The sequence below is a fragment of the Rhopalosiphum maidis genome, chromosome 2 (genome assembly GCF_003676215.2).
Source record: "Rhopalosiphum maidis isolate BTI-1 chromosome 2, ASM367621v3, whole genome shotgun sequence".
NCBI classification, from domain to species: Eukaryota; Metazoa; Arthropoda; class Insecta; order Hemiptera; family Aphididae; genus Rhopalosiphum; species Rhopalosiphum maidis.
The window spans coordinates 92,453,753-92,468,764 of NC_040878.1; the positions used below are offsets into that span (position 1 = coordinate 92,453,753).

General features: G+C 28.1%; 1 protein-coding gene and 1 pseudogene across 1 annotated transcript; both read right to left on the reverse strand.

Moving 5' to 3' along the window:
* LOC113552307 (calumenin-like) lies at positions 1-2,702 on the reverse strand. The gene is made up of 7 exons (XM_026955119.1): positions 2,428-2,702; positions 2,194-2,292; positions 1,974-2,101; positions 1,690-1,883; positions 1,120-1,362; positions 269-384; positions 1-200 (listed from the first exon to the last, which is right to left on the reverse strand). Exons 1-7 carry the CDS (start codon positions 2,428-2,430, stop codon positions 12-14), a joined length of 972 nt encoding a protein of 323 aa, XP_026810920.1. The 5' UTR covers positions 2,431-2,702; the 3' UTR covers positions 1-11.
* A 314-nt stretch (positions 2,703-3,016) lies between these two features.
* LOC113552547 overlaps positions 3,017-15,012 on the reverse strand; it is a 59,862-nt pseudogene continuing 47,866 nt past the window's right edge.

The following is a 15,012-nucleotide window of genomic DNA, read 5'->3' on the forward strand; positions in this document are numbered from 1 at the left end:
TTGTAATTGTTTTATAACTCATCATGTTTCATAATGGCCTCTCCAAAATCAGTTGCCTGGGATCCGACAAACAAATCATATTTCGCTAATATTTCTTCTTTAGTTAATTTGCCATCAGCATCTGAATCAGATTCATAAACAAGGTGTCTGCTTTCTGCTTCAGCATGATCAAAATTGTCAGGTAATATCCAATCTTTGACCTAAAATTAAAAATTATTATAATGTATTATCAAAATGATGAGCTGAAATAAAATAAATTCTTCCAAACCTCTCCAATGTCCAAAAACCCGTCACCATCTTTATCTCTGTATGTCTTAAACTGTTCTATTTCACTTTTAATGAAATTTGGTTCTTCATTTGGCTCCACACCAGGGAATAAATCAGCTAGTAGAGATAAATAGTAAAATTTATTTTTAAATCAAGTTGCTGGAGCCAGTGTATTTATTATTTCCAAGAGGCAAATACACAAATAATCAAATATTCAAGTTGTTTTTATATTAAGTGTCTCGATAATTGGCAAATTTGTTAAGTACTTGAATATAAATACAACTATAATTCTAAAAATATTCAATTATACACTTTACGCCTTTACCCGCATTTACGCCTGGTTATTTTCAATTAACATTAAAAAAATTGGTAAGTACCTATATTGATTTTAAAATAGATTATTATAAAATCAATGGTACTTACTTATATTAAAATGTTTAATAATGTATTAACAATAACTTTAAAAACTTAAAAAGCTTTTTAAGTGTAAAAAAAAATGCATGGTTATGCTTTAGTATGCAATTACATAAAAAATACAATTTTACAATATATTGAATCCTGTAAACTTGAAGCAATTTTATTTGTTATCTACTATGTAATAGACTTTAAGATTGATATAAAAATACATGAACTCACAAGACCTGTATATTAGTTAATTGACCATGACTTTTGATTTGTGATATATTTACCAACTATCCTTGAAAAATATACTAGGGATAAACTAATTGTGCAAACAGAAGACTATTTTCATGGTATAGCAACTGGCAAGTATTTACAAATGACAAATATTTGACAATATCACACATGGGAATCAACTTTAGTTTTAGGGTAAATATATAAAAATAAAATTACCAATATATTCATCCATTGATATTTTATTGTCTTTATCTTTATCCATATCATCCATAGTTTCATAGACAACAATATCTTTCATGTGAACACTTTCTTCAGGATGTAAGAAAGATATAAATTCCTCTTTGGACAATAGACCATCACCATCTACGTCAGCTGCTGCCCATCTTCTCTTATCTCTTAATATCATTTTGGCATATGTATAGGAATCATCAGATTTATGCACTTCTTTTGCTTCGTCATCTAAAAAGACAAATTTATTCAGTAAAAATATTGCAACTAATTCACTTAACCTAACCTTGACAAAGTTCAAAATGAATTGATTGGGTTATACATTTTTAATTAGTGCTTGAATTTAGGGGCTTTTTTTCTTTAAAAAAAAATATTTATGCGTATCTCTTCTAGAAATATATTAATTAAAAACTAATATTCAGATACATACATTTTAATTTTTAATTACACTTTTTTATTCCCCTTTTAATTTTTTCCAATTCAAGCGCTGCTTGTAATAACTAATAGTTAATGGGTGATAATCATAAAATCTATAACATTAAAATAAGTTGATCTTACCAGACATAAATCCATACGTATCTTTCCTATATATTGCCCATGATAACTTTTCGTTTTCCAAGTTTTTATGGTTATCCCATTGGCTGTGCACATCATTCATTATGTAACGAGTTTGAGTGAATTTAATCCAATCTTTAAGCTCCTCTTGTGTTACATATCCATCATTATTTTTATCAATTTTATCGACTATTACGCTACAAACCACAACCAAAATAGGAGGTACTGATTAATAGATGGTAATATCTAAACAAAAACTGATTTGAGAATTGAAAAGCCAAAATTACCTAAGTCTCCTTTGACTTTCTTCTTGTGTCAAATTATCAAATTCTTCCGCTTCTTGTCCAAGAAAAGCTTCATGGTCATAATCTGTATTGTGCTCTTCACCTCTGAAATGTTGCTGTTGCGCTTGTAACTACACATACAGAATTAATATAATGCATTATGAGTTTATGTGTTAAATAATTTATTGAAACTAAATAAAAATTAAACACGGTGCACTCTTACTTTTTCTAAAACCGGTTCCTTGGTGTTCGGCACTCCATATACAGTAATTGTACAAATGAAAAACATTAAGACTAACGTCATACAATTGAATATTACTTTCTGCAAGCAAAATTAAATGGAATTAATTTTTTTTAAGTCATGCTTGGGGTAAAATATTATTGTTTAATAAATAGTATATCTAAACTCTTAAGTAATAATAAAATAAATTGTAATTTAAACATCTTGTTAGCTTACCATGATTGATCTCTGTTTTTTTGTTGAAAACTGAAAAAATATAAATAAATCTTGAAAATACCGATCATACAACTAAACGCTGTTCAATTTAGATAATTGTCATTACACGTCATGTTTTTCGATGTGCTATAAAACAGTAATCATAACCTATTGAACACAACGAACTGCAGAGCGATGCTGAGCTCATTAATTGTATTAATCTAAAACCCAGTTTTGTTCTGTAGTTCAACGGAAGCCGCTGCGAAACTATTATAGACAGATAACCGAAAATATGATAACAAATAATGATAATAAGCTGGACGACGTACTCCTTTTTTCCTGTGGTTTGTATTATTACTCTATGGGTTTGTGAACAAGACGAATCAAAAAGCGGAAGATGATAACATAATATTTTTCTAATCACTATTCACTGTGGTCTATGATTTGAGTATGATTGTTGACTGTTGTGAGCAACGTGGCACATCAATACAATTGTATACATCATCAATACATCATCATACCACTATAAAGGCCTACGCCTACGCCACGATATGTGTAACTTTTAAATTATTATTATTGTGTAATAGCTGCGGCCTGTAGATTATACTGCTTAGTAATTCATCTTTGTAAATAAATATATATTTGTTAAGGAATAAGGAAAACTTAAAAACAAGTTTTGAATTATATTTGTAGTAGGTAATATTACAAAAAAAAAAAAAAAACTAGAGTAAAAATAATGTCTCTTAAGAGGACGTCTCACCCGCATGTGTTGTCTCCGTCTTACACACGTACGGCATAGTAAATTTTTGTTCACCAGTTTCAATAGTGTGCTTTTAGTTTTAATATTAGAGTGAATTGACCTATTATCAAACTTTTAGGTAAGGACATTATCTGTGTTGTCTCGTTGACTTTTTACGATATTTTAATTTTTAGGTGAGTTATGAGTATTAAACTATTAAATATTTGAAAATGATCATAATTCACTTAAAAATTAAAATATCGTAAAAAGCCAACGAGAGAACACAGATAATGTTCTTGCCTAAAAGTTTGATAGTAGGTCAATTCACTCTAATATTAAAACTAAAAGCACACTATTGAAATTGGTGAACAAAAATTTACTATACCGTACGTGTGTAAGACGGAGACAACACATGCGGGTGAGACGTCCTAAAGAACCAATACTATCATTTCCACGAATCTAAAATGTATCAAAAAATATGATTATAACATAAGATGTGTATTATATTTAGTGCGACTTACAGCATATATACAATTATCCAATGAACCAACTCCTAAATCATTTCGACTGACTAACATATTCATCATGGGCATCCAACAAGGTGATTGCGAAGATGTATCAAGCATTTCAACTAATTGACAATCTGATGTAGTATGAACACCGCCCACAGTAAATCTTTGATTACACCTAGACAACCGTTCTCAGAGCATTTACTCATTGTTGGAACAGGCTACCAAATGTTGTCATACTAGTATATCACAGTAGACTTTTTTCCAGACCAACATAATAGTAGAATAACCTGGTAGAAATAAATTAATAAAATAACTAATTAGAGATAAATTAATATATTAATTACAACAGTATTATACTTTTTGAAAACCAATAGACTGTCTAGGTGTACTCCGAATTGTCTGCGAGACTGCGAAAGGCTGTAGAGACTTAAGTAGATGAAATTGTAATGCTTCAATTATATAATCTTTACCTAAATTTATTAAAGCAATAACATTTATACATTTATAATAAAGGCACATTTATGAAAAACAACATACATTTAGGATTAATTTTAAGAAGAGGTTCATCAACTACTTTTTCTAGTTTATACTGTTTTGGTATTAATGGCAAACGTACATGTTCCATTAGTTCAGACAAAAAAATCTTTTCTACTATCCTATTCATGTTTTATCCAATGAATTATACATTCAAATACCTACAACAAATAAATATAAAGAGTCCAGCAAAAATCCTCCCATATTTCAAAAGGCAGTTGCAAATAAACAAACAAAGAAATAGAAAAAAATTCTTTTATTTTTTACTAATAAATATTATGCCATTTTTAATTATTTATTTTAAACATTATATCAGTTAAGTGATGTCCTCCATTGTTAACACATTCACAAAGCCTTTCCCGATAGTTTTCCATAATTCTTTGTGTCATTGCTGGTGTAATGGAGGCCAATATTTGGTGATTGGCTTCTTAAAAGTGCTTGTAGGGATACGGGGCGATGATCGTACACTGTGCTTTTAAATATCCCAAAGAATACAATCACGTTAAAAAATTTAAATTTAGAAATTTTTTTTAAAATCACGTTTTATTTTCGTTATTTTTTGTTGGTTTTTATTTCATTTTTTTGTTCCTTGCCATCACATCTACTAAAAATGTATACCACTATCCATTGATACCCTCTCCACCGCTGTACTACCGCCACAACTCACATAGCGCTATTTCTAAAAAAGGGAGGTTTTTTTGCCGGACCCTGTAATATAATTATTTATTATTTTATAATATAATATAATATATTGAATTATAAAAATGTACAAATGTACTCATACAATATAAGCATTTTAAATATTATTGCCAAAGTGTCAAATCATACATTTATTATATCACTAAAAAAAAAAAAAAAATGTTATTGTTTGAATAAAAATTGAAAAACATTTTCAAAGGATCTCATTATTAAATGTATATCACATGGTCTCTTATATGGCTAAAAATAGCTAAAGATATTAAGTGTTCAGCCAAAAATTATTTATTATATTTGTTTAAGCGTAAAAATAGGACAACATAAAATAAAAGTCTTAAATCTTAATTAAAAAAAAAAATTAAGATATTTCATCGGTAACAAGTTGTTACTAACAGACCGTGTGCTTATCGAACAAGGTTTGTTGTGGGGAAAATGACTTCTTATTGGTTATTAGTAATAATATTTTTTGTTCAGGATACATCCTGTAGTACATATTAAATCCAAATACAATAACTGTCATGATGTCTAAATATTGTCCTTTATCACTATACAGAGGGTGTTGTCACTGTACAGAGTATGTATTAAACTTAATCAAATGTTATTAACTTTATTTTTAAACATAATTTAAGATATATTTGGCTAAATATGTACTCTTTTCACAACCTGGACAACACCCTATTCATTATTTTTGATTATAGGATATGTGATTAAAATATAATCCTTTCAAAACATCAAGCTACAAAATTATATTTTATACTTAAGTGTAAATTGATCTTCTTATCATAATATTAAATATTTTAATTATTAATTTTGTTTGATTACTTTTTCTTCTAATGGAACAAAAAGGTCATTGCAGGAAATTAGTTTAATTACTTCTACAGATGATAGAGATAAAAACTCGTCTCATTTAACCATTTCTCTGAAAATAATTAATTTAATTTATACAATTTACTGATGGAACCCAGAAATTTAATAATATAATATACTTATAAAAAATGATTTTAATATATGTTTGAGAACTTGACAATAAATCCACACAGTTATAAAAGTCAGCAAATGCTTTGATACCAATACAGTTTGAAGCATCTAGTTGTGTTTGTAAGATCTCATCGCATATATTTTTACATAGTCTAACTGTAATAGAATTGCAGCTGCTAATAATACCTAGAAAAATTTAACATAAACCATTTGAATAATTTTGGGCCTAGGTACATAAAAATGAAATATTTATTTATTTTATACCTTTACATTTCCTTTAGTGATTATGATTTCACCAGTATTAAAATAATTTATCAAGAGTTGTAGAATGGTTGAATCTAATTCTCTCATATTAATATGATTGCTTTCATTATGACTGGAAAAAATTTCACGAAAATATGTACTAACTGATATAAAAACGACTTTATGTCCAAGTATAATTGTACCATCGTCTGTTTCTATTTTAATATCACATAGGATTTTGTCTCTAAAAACGAAAGTTTTTTGCTTTAAGTTATTTTACTTGCAGTTAAAAATTAAATTCCTTCACACATACTTGCGTAAATATTGTAGGACTTCAAATACTCCAATCGTATGAGAGCTATTGTTATATATAGTTTGTTCACTCCTTTTGATTGTCTTGACTTCTTTTTGATCATTTGGTTTACATGGGGAATTTTCCTTTATAGTTTCATCCATCTCTCTTTTTTTTGTGAAAAAATATTTAAAGAATGTGTGGCTAGTTTTTATGTGTATTGTGTATTGTAGGTTTAAGTTAGTAAAAAGATGGAGGAAAATAACTTCCACAAGGCTACAAATACTGTACTGTTATAAAATTATCAATTTATTACAAGTATACATTTTGGTTGAATTACTTGAAACTACCTATGTATAATAAAATAGGTATAATTAATAATTATTATATAATAAAAACCTATTATTGTTGCATTGTAACGGTTTTATTAGACGGTATCAGTAGTCGATAAAGGTACCATTGGAATAGAACTGATTCCTGAGTATTATGGTAGAAACACTAGAAACTAGAAATGTAATAAAACATTAATAACACGAAACCTCAGCGTACCGCATACGCCACACATAAATAAAACCGCCAAGTACCTAGTGAAGATCGTATTATTATACTTTATACGATAACAAAAACAAAAATATATAAGTAGAAAATACTCGACACTGCTCTGTTGCCCCCGTTAGTCAAACCACTCAATACTCAAACCAAGCCGTGTTATCAATCTTTAATACAAATATGTATTAGCGGCATTAGCGCCCATTTTACCAAATAATATTGTGTACTTTCCCACGGTTATTTATAAATATTTTATAACTGGGGGGGGGGTAAAGTAAATATCTGTCCTGTATTACTTCATAAAAATTCAACTTAAAATTACGATAGGTAATCCAAAACACTTGTTAGGAATCCCTGCCAACTGAGCTAGTATAGTAAATAGTAATATATAAACATCTAATGTGATGTAATTCAGTACAAACATTTTCATTATATTTATATTATTCGACGAATCGATCGCCCAGTGACACTTTTGGTTCACATACAGAGCCTAAATCTCCACCGAAAGAGAAATATTGCTGTAGCGCCTGTAGCTGTTATCGATTTAGAACGTAATTTGTAAATTTTCATACGTCTTTTTAGACAAAAAAGCTTTTTTTCTTTTAGACAGTGTAATTCGTTTACTTAAAAAATCCGTCTTAAAACATTACTAATATTTGACGAATTGGCGATCACGCAGAAACAATTCAAAATAAACAAAATTCATTCTCTAATCTCTATTAATGCATAGTTGCGTAGATGTGTATGTGTTATATTGTTATCTATTATATATTATATAATAATATCCTTAATATATTAAGAGGATACAAATGCAATACGACCCATATTTCAATATATTTTGTTGTTTCCATCTTGCAAGTGCGTAACCAATGTACGCTCATCAGTACACAATAGTTCATTTTCTAGGCGAGTTTTGCGTATAGGAAATAGTGCAATTTTAAAATGCTCGATTAAAAACCCACTAATAATATTTTTGAATTATAATAAAATATCTATTATTGTCATTCTTAGCTAAAACATTTAATTTTGTCCACATTTTAACTTCAAATGTTTACGAAAATTTTTTTGCATACATCTATTTATCTTTAATATTTTTAAATAGATTCATTAACACCTTGAAAACTTAAATTAAATTTCAAGTTTTTTGACCTGAACATTAAAAAAAAAAATCGAAAATTTATAAATTTACATTAAATTGAGTTAAAATATTTTTAAAATATTATCATGTATTCATCTTATGTGAATTCCGGAAAAAAAGAAAAATTTAAAAAAATTTTAAATATATTAATTGATTATATAAATTAAAAATTATTACTTACCACCTTGTACTTACGCCCACATTTACATTTATACAACCCGCATACACCCACATCGAAATTGCCTACATTGAACTCCTTAAGAAGATGTCGGCGCACAATTTGTTTTTTCTCTCTGACCCATGTGCAACATAGAAAATTTTACGTTCACAATAATGATTATAACAATATTAATTTTTTAAATTGGAGTGAAATGACCTCTGTAAATTGTTTATACATCTTAAGAAACTCATAACTCGCTTTAAAATTGAAATATAATAAAACGCTTATGAGATGCCCCAGATAATGTTCTTAACTTTAAATTTTATAAGGGGTCATTTTACTCTGATTTGAGAAATTAATATGATTATAGGCTTATAGCAGTGCCGTAAAAACCGGATAGACCTCAACCTCTATTGCAGCCTAGCAGGGCATCAAAAAAATGTATAATACGTAATACGGCCATACAGGACTCTAAATTTTGGTTTGCACACAGGGCTCAAGTAGACAGTAGTCTTAGTTACGGCATTTGGTTATAGTCATTATTGTGAACGTAAAATTTGCTATGTTGCGCGTGGATTAGAGGGTGACAACTTATATTACGTTGACATCGCCTTAATAACCGTCGGTATCTAATCTATATAATATCTATGCATAATAATATTATAAATAAAGGAAAGGTTTGATTGTTTGTATTGAATACAGAATACGTTCTGAAACTACTGAACCGATTTAAATGAAATTTGGTACATAGATAGTTTAGACACTGAGAAAGGACATAGGATATTTTTTAATACTATAAAAGGGCTGTAAGGGGTTGAAATAGGGTAGGGGTGGCCAAACGGTCGATCGCAAACGATTTCAAAGTCGATCGTGTTAGAATTTATTTTAAGGCTATGCACACGAAAATTAATCACGGTGGCAGTTAACAACATTATCGATAAATGGAAGTCGATCCTCAAAGGTGAAGTATATTTTTAGTAGATCGCGGCCAAAAAAAGTTTGGTCGTCCCTGAAATAGGGGATAGACAATTTTATAAACGTGTTGTAGTTACGACATTTTTTAGTTGCATTTTAAGCCACTAGATGTCAATTTTTGTGTATTTAACCCACGGTCTTATATACCAAACCATTTTCGCTCATATACCCACCCGATTCAAATGATCTCGAATAATATGAGCAATGAGCATCGTGGGCAGGAGCTCCGTCGTGCTGAAAATAGAGGGTTTGACGCGTAGCTAATGGTAAATTTTCTAACATCAATAGTAAAACATTTGTTAAAAATGCTAAGTATCGCTGTGCAATTAAGTTTTCTGCATAGAAATATGGACCTAACAATTTTCCACCAAAAAGTCCACACCAAACAATTGTACTCCACACAGTTCGGTGATGACTATCCACTGCCCGGCTGCCCAATGGGGATTAACATCTGATCAGAAACAATTGTTTTGCTTATTAATAAACTCCATTGTTCGTGAATTTTAATTGCATTTTATATGCATTTTAATGTATTTTAGTGAATTGTAAATATGTATTATTTATTAAAATGTAACTGGCTCTTATTTGGTCAATTTTGGTTTTAGAGACATGGTTAATAGATCGAAATGACATAAAAAAATTCAGTCTATCTCAATTCGGCATCAAAAACACCGGTTGCCATTAAAACGAATGTAATTTATATTGCGCATGCGCGTACCGAGAGGGTTAAAAATTTGAAATTTATCATAAAATGTGTATTTATGTATCACTAGTTTGTAAAAAAGAATTTGATTCATTCCAATTTAATCCGGCCTAGGAATTCAGTGTTCCCTGTATAACACACTGTGTATATATATATATGGTCTGTGTATAAATAAACTACTGTATATAAACTATTTTTAAAAATAAATAAGATTATGCAAAAATAATCATTCGGTAGATGGCGTTCTAAGTCTTATTGATTTCCAATGCGCATCATTAAGCGAACCACAATCATTTGTTAGTTGCTCCGTGATTTAAACATACTCAGAATAATCTCATTAACAATATGACATCAAAACCTCATTTTTGATATTTTTGTAGTTATTGCTTTTCACAGTAGCAGGGCAGCGATAGGCACACATTGTAAGTATGTAAAATATAGGTAAGTAATAGATACAACTGAATAAATGATGTACAAATGTGTTTATTGCAGATAAAAATGTGTAAATATAATATAACAAAAAAAAAATATAGCTCACATAAACGGGACTAACATAATAGATATAAAAATAAAATGCTGTACTATTGCAAAACAAAATATGTGATAAATTATATTAAAAAAAAGTTATAGAAAATAACATAATAAACTAAATGACCCGTGCTAAATAAATTGAAAGAAAAAAATTTCCCTTCTACCATATTTGGCCACTGAACAAAATAATAAATTTACGGTTATTGGGCTATTATAGCTGGTGTATTTTATAATCATCATTTGTCATTTGTACAATTGTTGAATTTTACCTGCATAATTCAAAAAAATGTTGAGGATAAAAGTTAAATTATTTAAATTTTTTTAAATTATATACAAATGACAATTATTTTTTAAATTATGTAGGTACAAATGACAAATGACAATTATCGACAATGTTAAACGGAGATTGCAGCTATATATTTTTAGATATGTTAAAGAAATGTTACATAGATATATTATGTAATGATTATATTTAATTATGTAAATCATAATAAAATAACGAATAATGTATTTGTTGGTACGGGGCTTTTTTTCCGAATACCCAATTTTGAATTCATTTTAAGTGGGATTATAAATGTATGTGATTGTTATTATATGTCTATAATATATCGAATCATTATTTGTATCTTATTTGTTCAAATGAGTCTGAAAACAGACACCAATTTATTTTATTGTTATAGCAGATATATATAGTTGAAAATATGTGTACTTAGCTGTTAATAAGCACCGAAGTTTTTCATTTTATTTATTCCTAAAATTATTATGTTCTGTCATGCAACATATATGGTTGTTTTTGTAATTTTCTTTTTCATTGTGTCAGAATATTTTTTGTAATTAATTAGTACAATAACTATGATTTCTCATAAAGTTTTAATAACATTAATTGTGATATTTATTAGAAGCTGTATTGGTATCAGTCACGGTAATAACTAACAATATTAATTTTAATTAAATTTAAATAATGGAAATATATTATGTAAGATGTAAGAATCGTAAAACTAATATGATATGAAATTGATATTCAATATTTTAAGAGGAATCTTAAAATTTAAAGTGATTTTCCTCAATAGACTGTTTTGATTTTATTAAAAATTTAACGAAGACACTTTGGTGTAGTTAGAAGTTGTTTAAATATAAATATTGTATATTAATAAATCAATTTATTTTAGATATTTTAAAATCTTAATTGGTATTTTTGTAAAATACAATGACATTGAAACAAAATATTTATTACTTAATCCAAGTATGGACATTAAGAATATTTACATACTTATTAAAAACTAACGACATTTAAGAATTTAAAAAAATATATATTTCACACATTTTATTATTATATTATCTTTGAAAGAATACATACTCGTAGGTTTAATTTAATACATTTTTAATTTCTTTACATACCATAATATAACCTTAAATAATACAAGAACTAAATCATATAAATAATTAGTAATAATATTCTGACAATTGGTATATGTTACGGTGAATGAAAAAAATTGGTAAATGACGTAATGTATCAAAATGTTTCTATCATGCAGTAAATGCTGTAAAAAAATACGTTTAAACTTAAAATTTAAATTTACATCTTTCACCGGCTATTGACGTCATTTACCGCGATTAGAGGTAAATTATGATAAATTTCAAATAAAACGTTAATTGTTTTATTATACTTAACTGATTGTCTTACTACTTAGTTTAATAAAAAGTTAGGTTGATTAAAAATAATAAAATAGATGCACAATGTAAATAATTTATCGGTGCAATATTAAGATTATTACGACTTTTCATTATTTCAAACATTGTAAGCACATTTTTTAGTGCTACAACCAGTTTTGTAGTTGCATCGATTAAAACCTCGATGGCCAGCTATTCCTTGTCCTGCATCTTCGTGTAGGGTTATTTCCCTATCTTTAAACTCGCTAGAATATAAGTGAAGATTGTAAACAATAAACTAATAAACCATTTCATAATTTTTTTTTTAAATATACAAGTGGATTTTCGCTCATCTATCTACTTTCAGGCATGATATATTTTACGAACAAAGTTGCGTATACATTTATCACTGGACGCGTTATTGAATGTCGTTTACACCGATATAAATTCAATTAATGTCAATCTCCAGCTAAACTGGTAATAATTGATGTCGATAACCGGGCAATGTATACATTTTCCAATTTTTAGGTGAATTACGTCATTTACCACGCTTACATAACATTGTTCACCGTAACACCTATTTAAATTTTCAAGTCGTAGCATTCTTCAAATGTTGCCATACGATAAATTTAACGCAACGATGGTAAAATTACTATTATTGTATTTATAGTGATATAACTTTTATTTAGTTATTAATAATAAGTTATAACAAAATAAATAATTTATATATAAATATATTATATTATAATAAAATGTACATTAAAATATCCATTCGACGACATTAATCTCTTTTCAATGTAAAAGTTTAAACTCATTACAATTATTTTGCTTTTTTAGAAATAAAATGCTGGTGTAAGAGATGTCAAATTATTAAATAATATACAGTACTACTACTACTACAATTTATAATTACAACACGGCTATAATAAATCAATTGTATTTTACGTGCATATTGTACTTATATGAAATTAATTGAAGATTTAACATGTAATAAAATCTATTTTTATTTATTTTATCTTTATGCTAGTCGTTAGGTAACAAAAGTTGAAATCAACTTTAGTTATTTTTTGATTACGTTTTGTTTAATAACATCTTTTATACATTATTCCTTACATTGTATGTTATATATTTATAAAGTTGGTGTGTATTAAAAATAGGTGAATTAAATAATGCTGGGTTTTCAAGTAAGTATGTATAAGTTTAAGATAACAACAAATTTTGGTTATAGTAATTAATGTTTTTGAATATTTTTTTTTTTTTATATAATTCTGATTCCTGATTAAATAAAAAAAAATATTTTATAATAGCTTATACTAACTTACCTCAGACTAAGCAGCATTCAACTTAGAAAAACATTAATACGTGGTATATGTTTATTATTTGTATAGATTATGCAGGATTTATAAATTACTTTTATGCAAAGGACTTTGGTAGGTAATTTAGACTTTAGAGTGATCATTTTGATTTATTTGGTGAACTATATGCCACTTCACGGCGCGTACGAATGATGGTGATAAAAATTTAATACTCATTACAGAAAATCGTGAACAGTTAAAAATTCATTTAAAAAATATGATGCCTCGTATGACATTTGGAGGTAAGTTTTTACATTTATATAAACTTTTGGGTCGTTCCTCGTAATAATACATTGCACGTGTAAACCAAATTTGCAAAGCTATAATGTAATTATCAATATTATAAAATAATTTACGAACAAAAAGAAATTGAAAAAGCAATTATTATGTTTTAGAAGAGGTATTCAAATTCTTCGAAAAAAACAAAGAAATAGAAATTGATGCTATTGGTAAGTATTTTTTTTTAAATGCCCCGGGGCATTATAATTTAAACGACCAAATGTATTTATAATAAATAAGTAATTTTAACAAATATATATTTTTTACATACCTAATAGATATAAACAATACACAAGATATACGTTGATGCATAGGCGTAGCCAGGGGGGGGGGTTTGGGTGTTGACCCCCTCCCCCTTCGGCCGTATTTTTATCAAAAATATGTTTATAATATATAGGGATACAATCATTTATTCGTGGTGAAATGTATTCTGTTATGCCGTATTTATTGGTGATAATAACTATTATCATTCAATTATTTTATTATTTTAACACGGTTGTAGATTTATTTTACTTTATTACTAACACCCCCCCCCCCTAAAAAATCCTGGCTACCTGGCTACGCCACTGCAATGATGACATTTAAATAAAGTGGCTCCAGTCTTTAATATAAATTCTTAAACTAAGTTGTATGATTTTTGACGCTTATTGATACGTCCTTAGAATTGTTTGGTAATTAGATGGCCAATGGATTTATATATTAATATAGTGTCGTCTAGTTTGTATGAGCTAATCTTTGGATTTTGGATGCTATTGTCGTTTATTTTCGATGGTTAACTCGGGGTTGTGCCCGACTCACTTCGATTAACCAGTAAAGTTTTCACATATTTTCTTTAACTTACACTTTTATTTTCTGTCAAACAGGACGCAGTATTTTCCGCTTAGACGAGATTCAAGGTGCATTGATGTTATTTTTCTGAATCTCTTTGTGGGATCGATGATTAATTCAATACAATTTGAATGTTTTCGGTCTTGCGTAACGTACAGTTAATGTACCAATTTATCGCTATTAATCTTAATTGTCTAATGTCTCATCCATTCTAGCAAGTTGTCCTTTGATTTCTGTCAATCGCCAGTTGTAGAATGCTGACTCGTACGTAACTATTGGAAAATATAGCTATCGTTGTGTTATCATTGTTTGGTATATCAGCCGTATAGAGTATAGGTACAGGATACTGGATAGGTCCTAAAACACTTGCTTGTGATACTCCAGCTGATATGTCTTTCCACTACGCTACAAATTTTTCGTGATTTAAAATTGATGGTCGGTCAA

Bases quoted from the DNA above. Each gene is read 5' to 3' on its own strand.
- LOC113552307 (XM_026955119.1), bottom strand. The intron at 2,102-2,193 runs GTAAGAGTGCAC...CTGTATGTGTAG, and splicing joins AGGAACCGGTTTTAGAAAAA to TTACAAGCGCAACAGCAACA. The intron at 1,363-1,689 runs GTAAGATCAACT...TTGTCTTTTTAG, and splicing joins TACGTATGGATTTATGTCTG to ATGACGAAGCAAAAGAAGTG.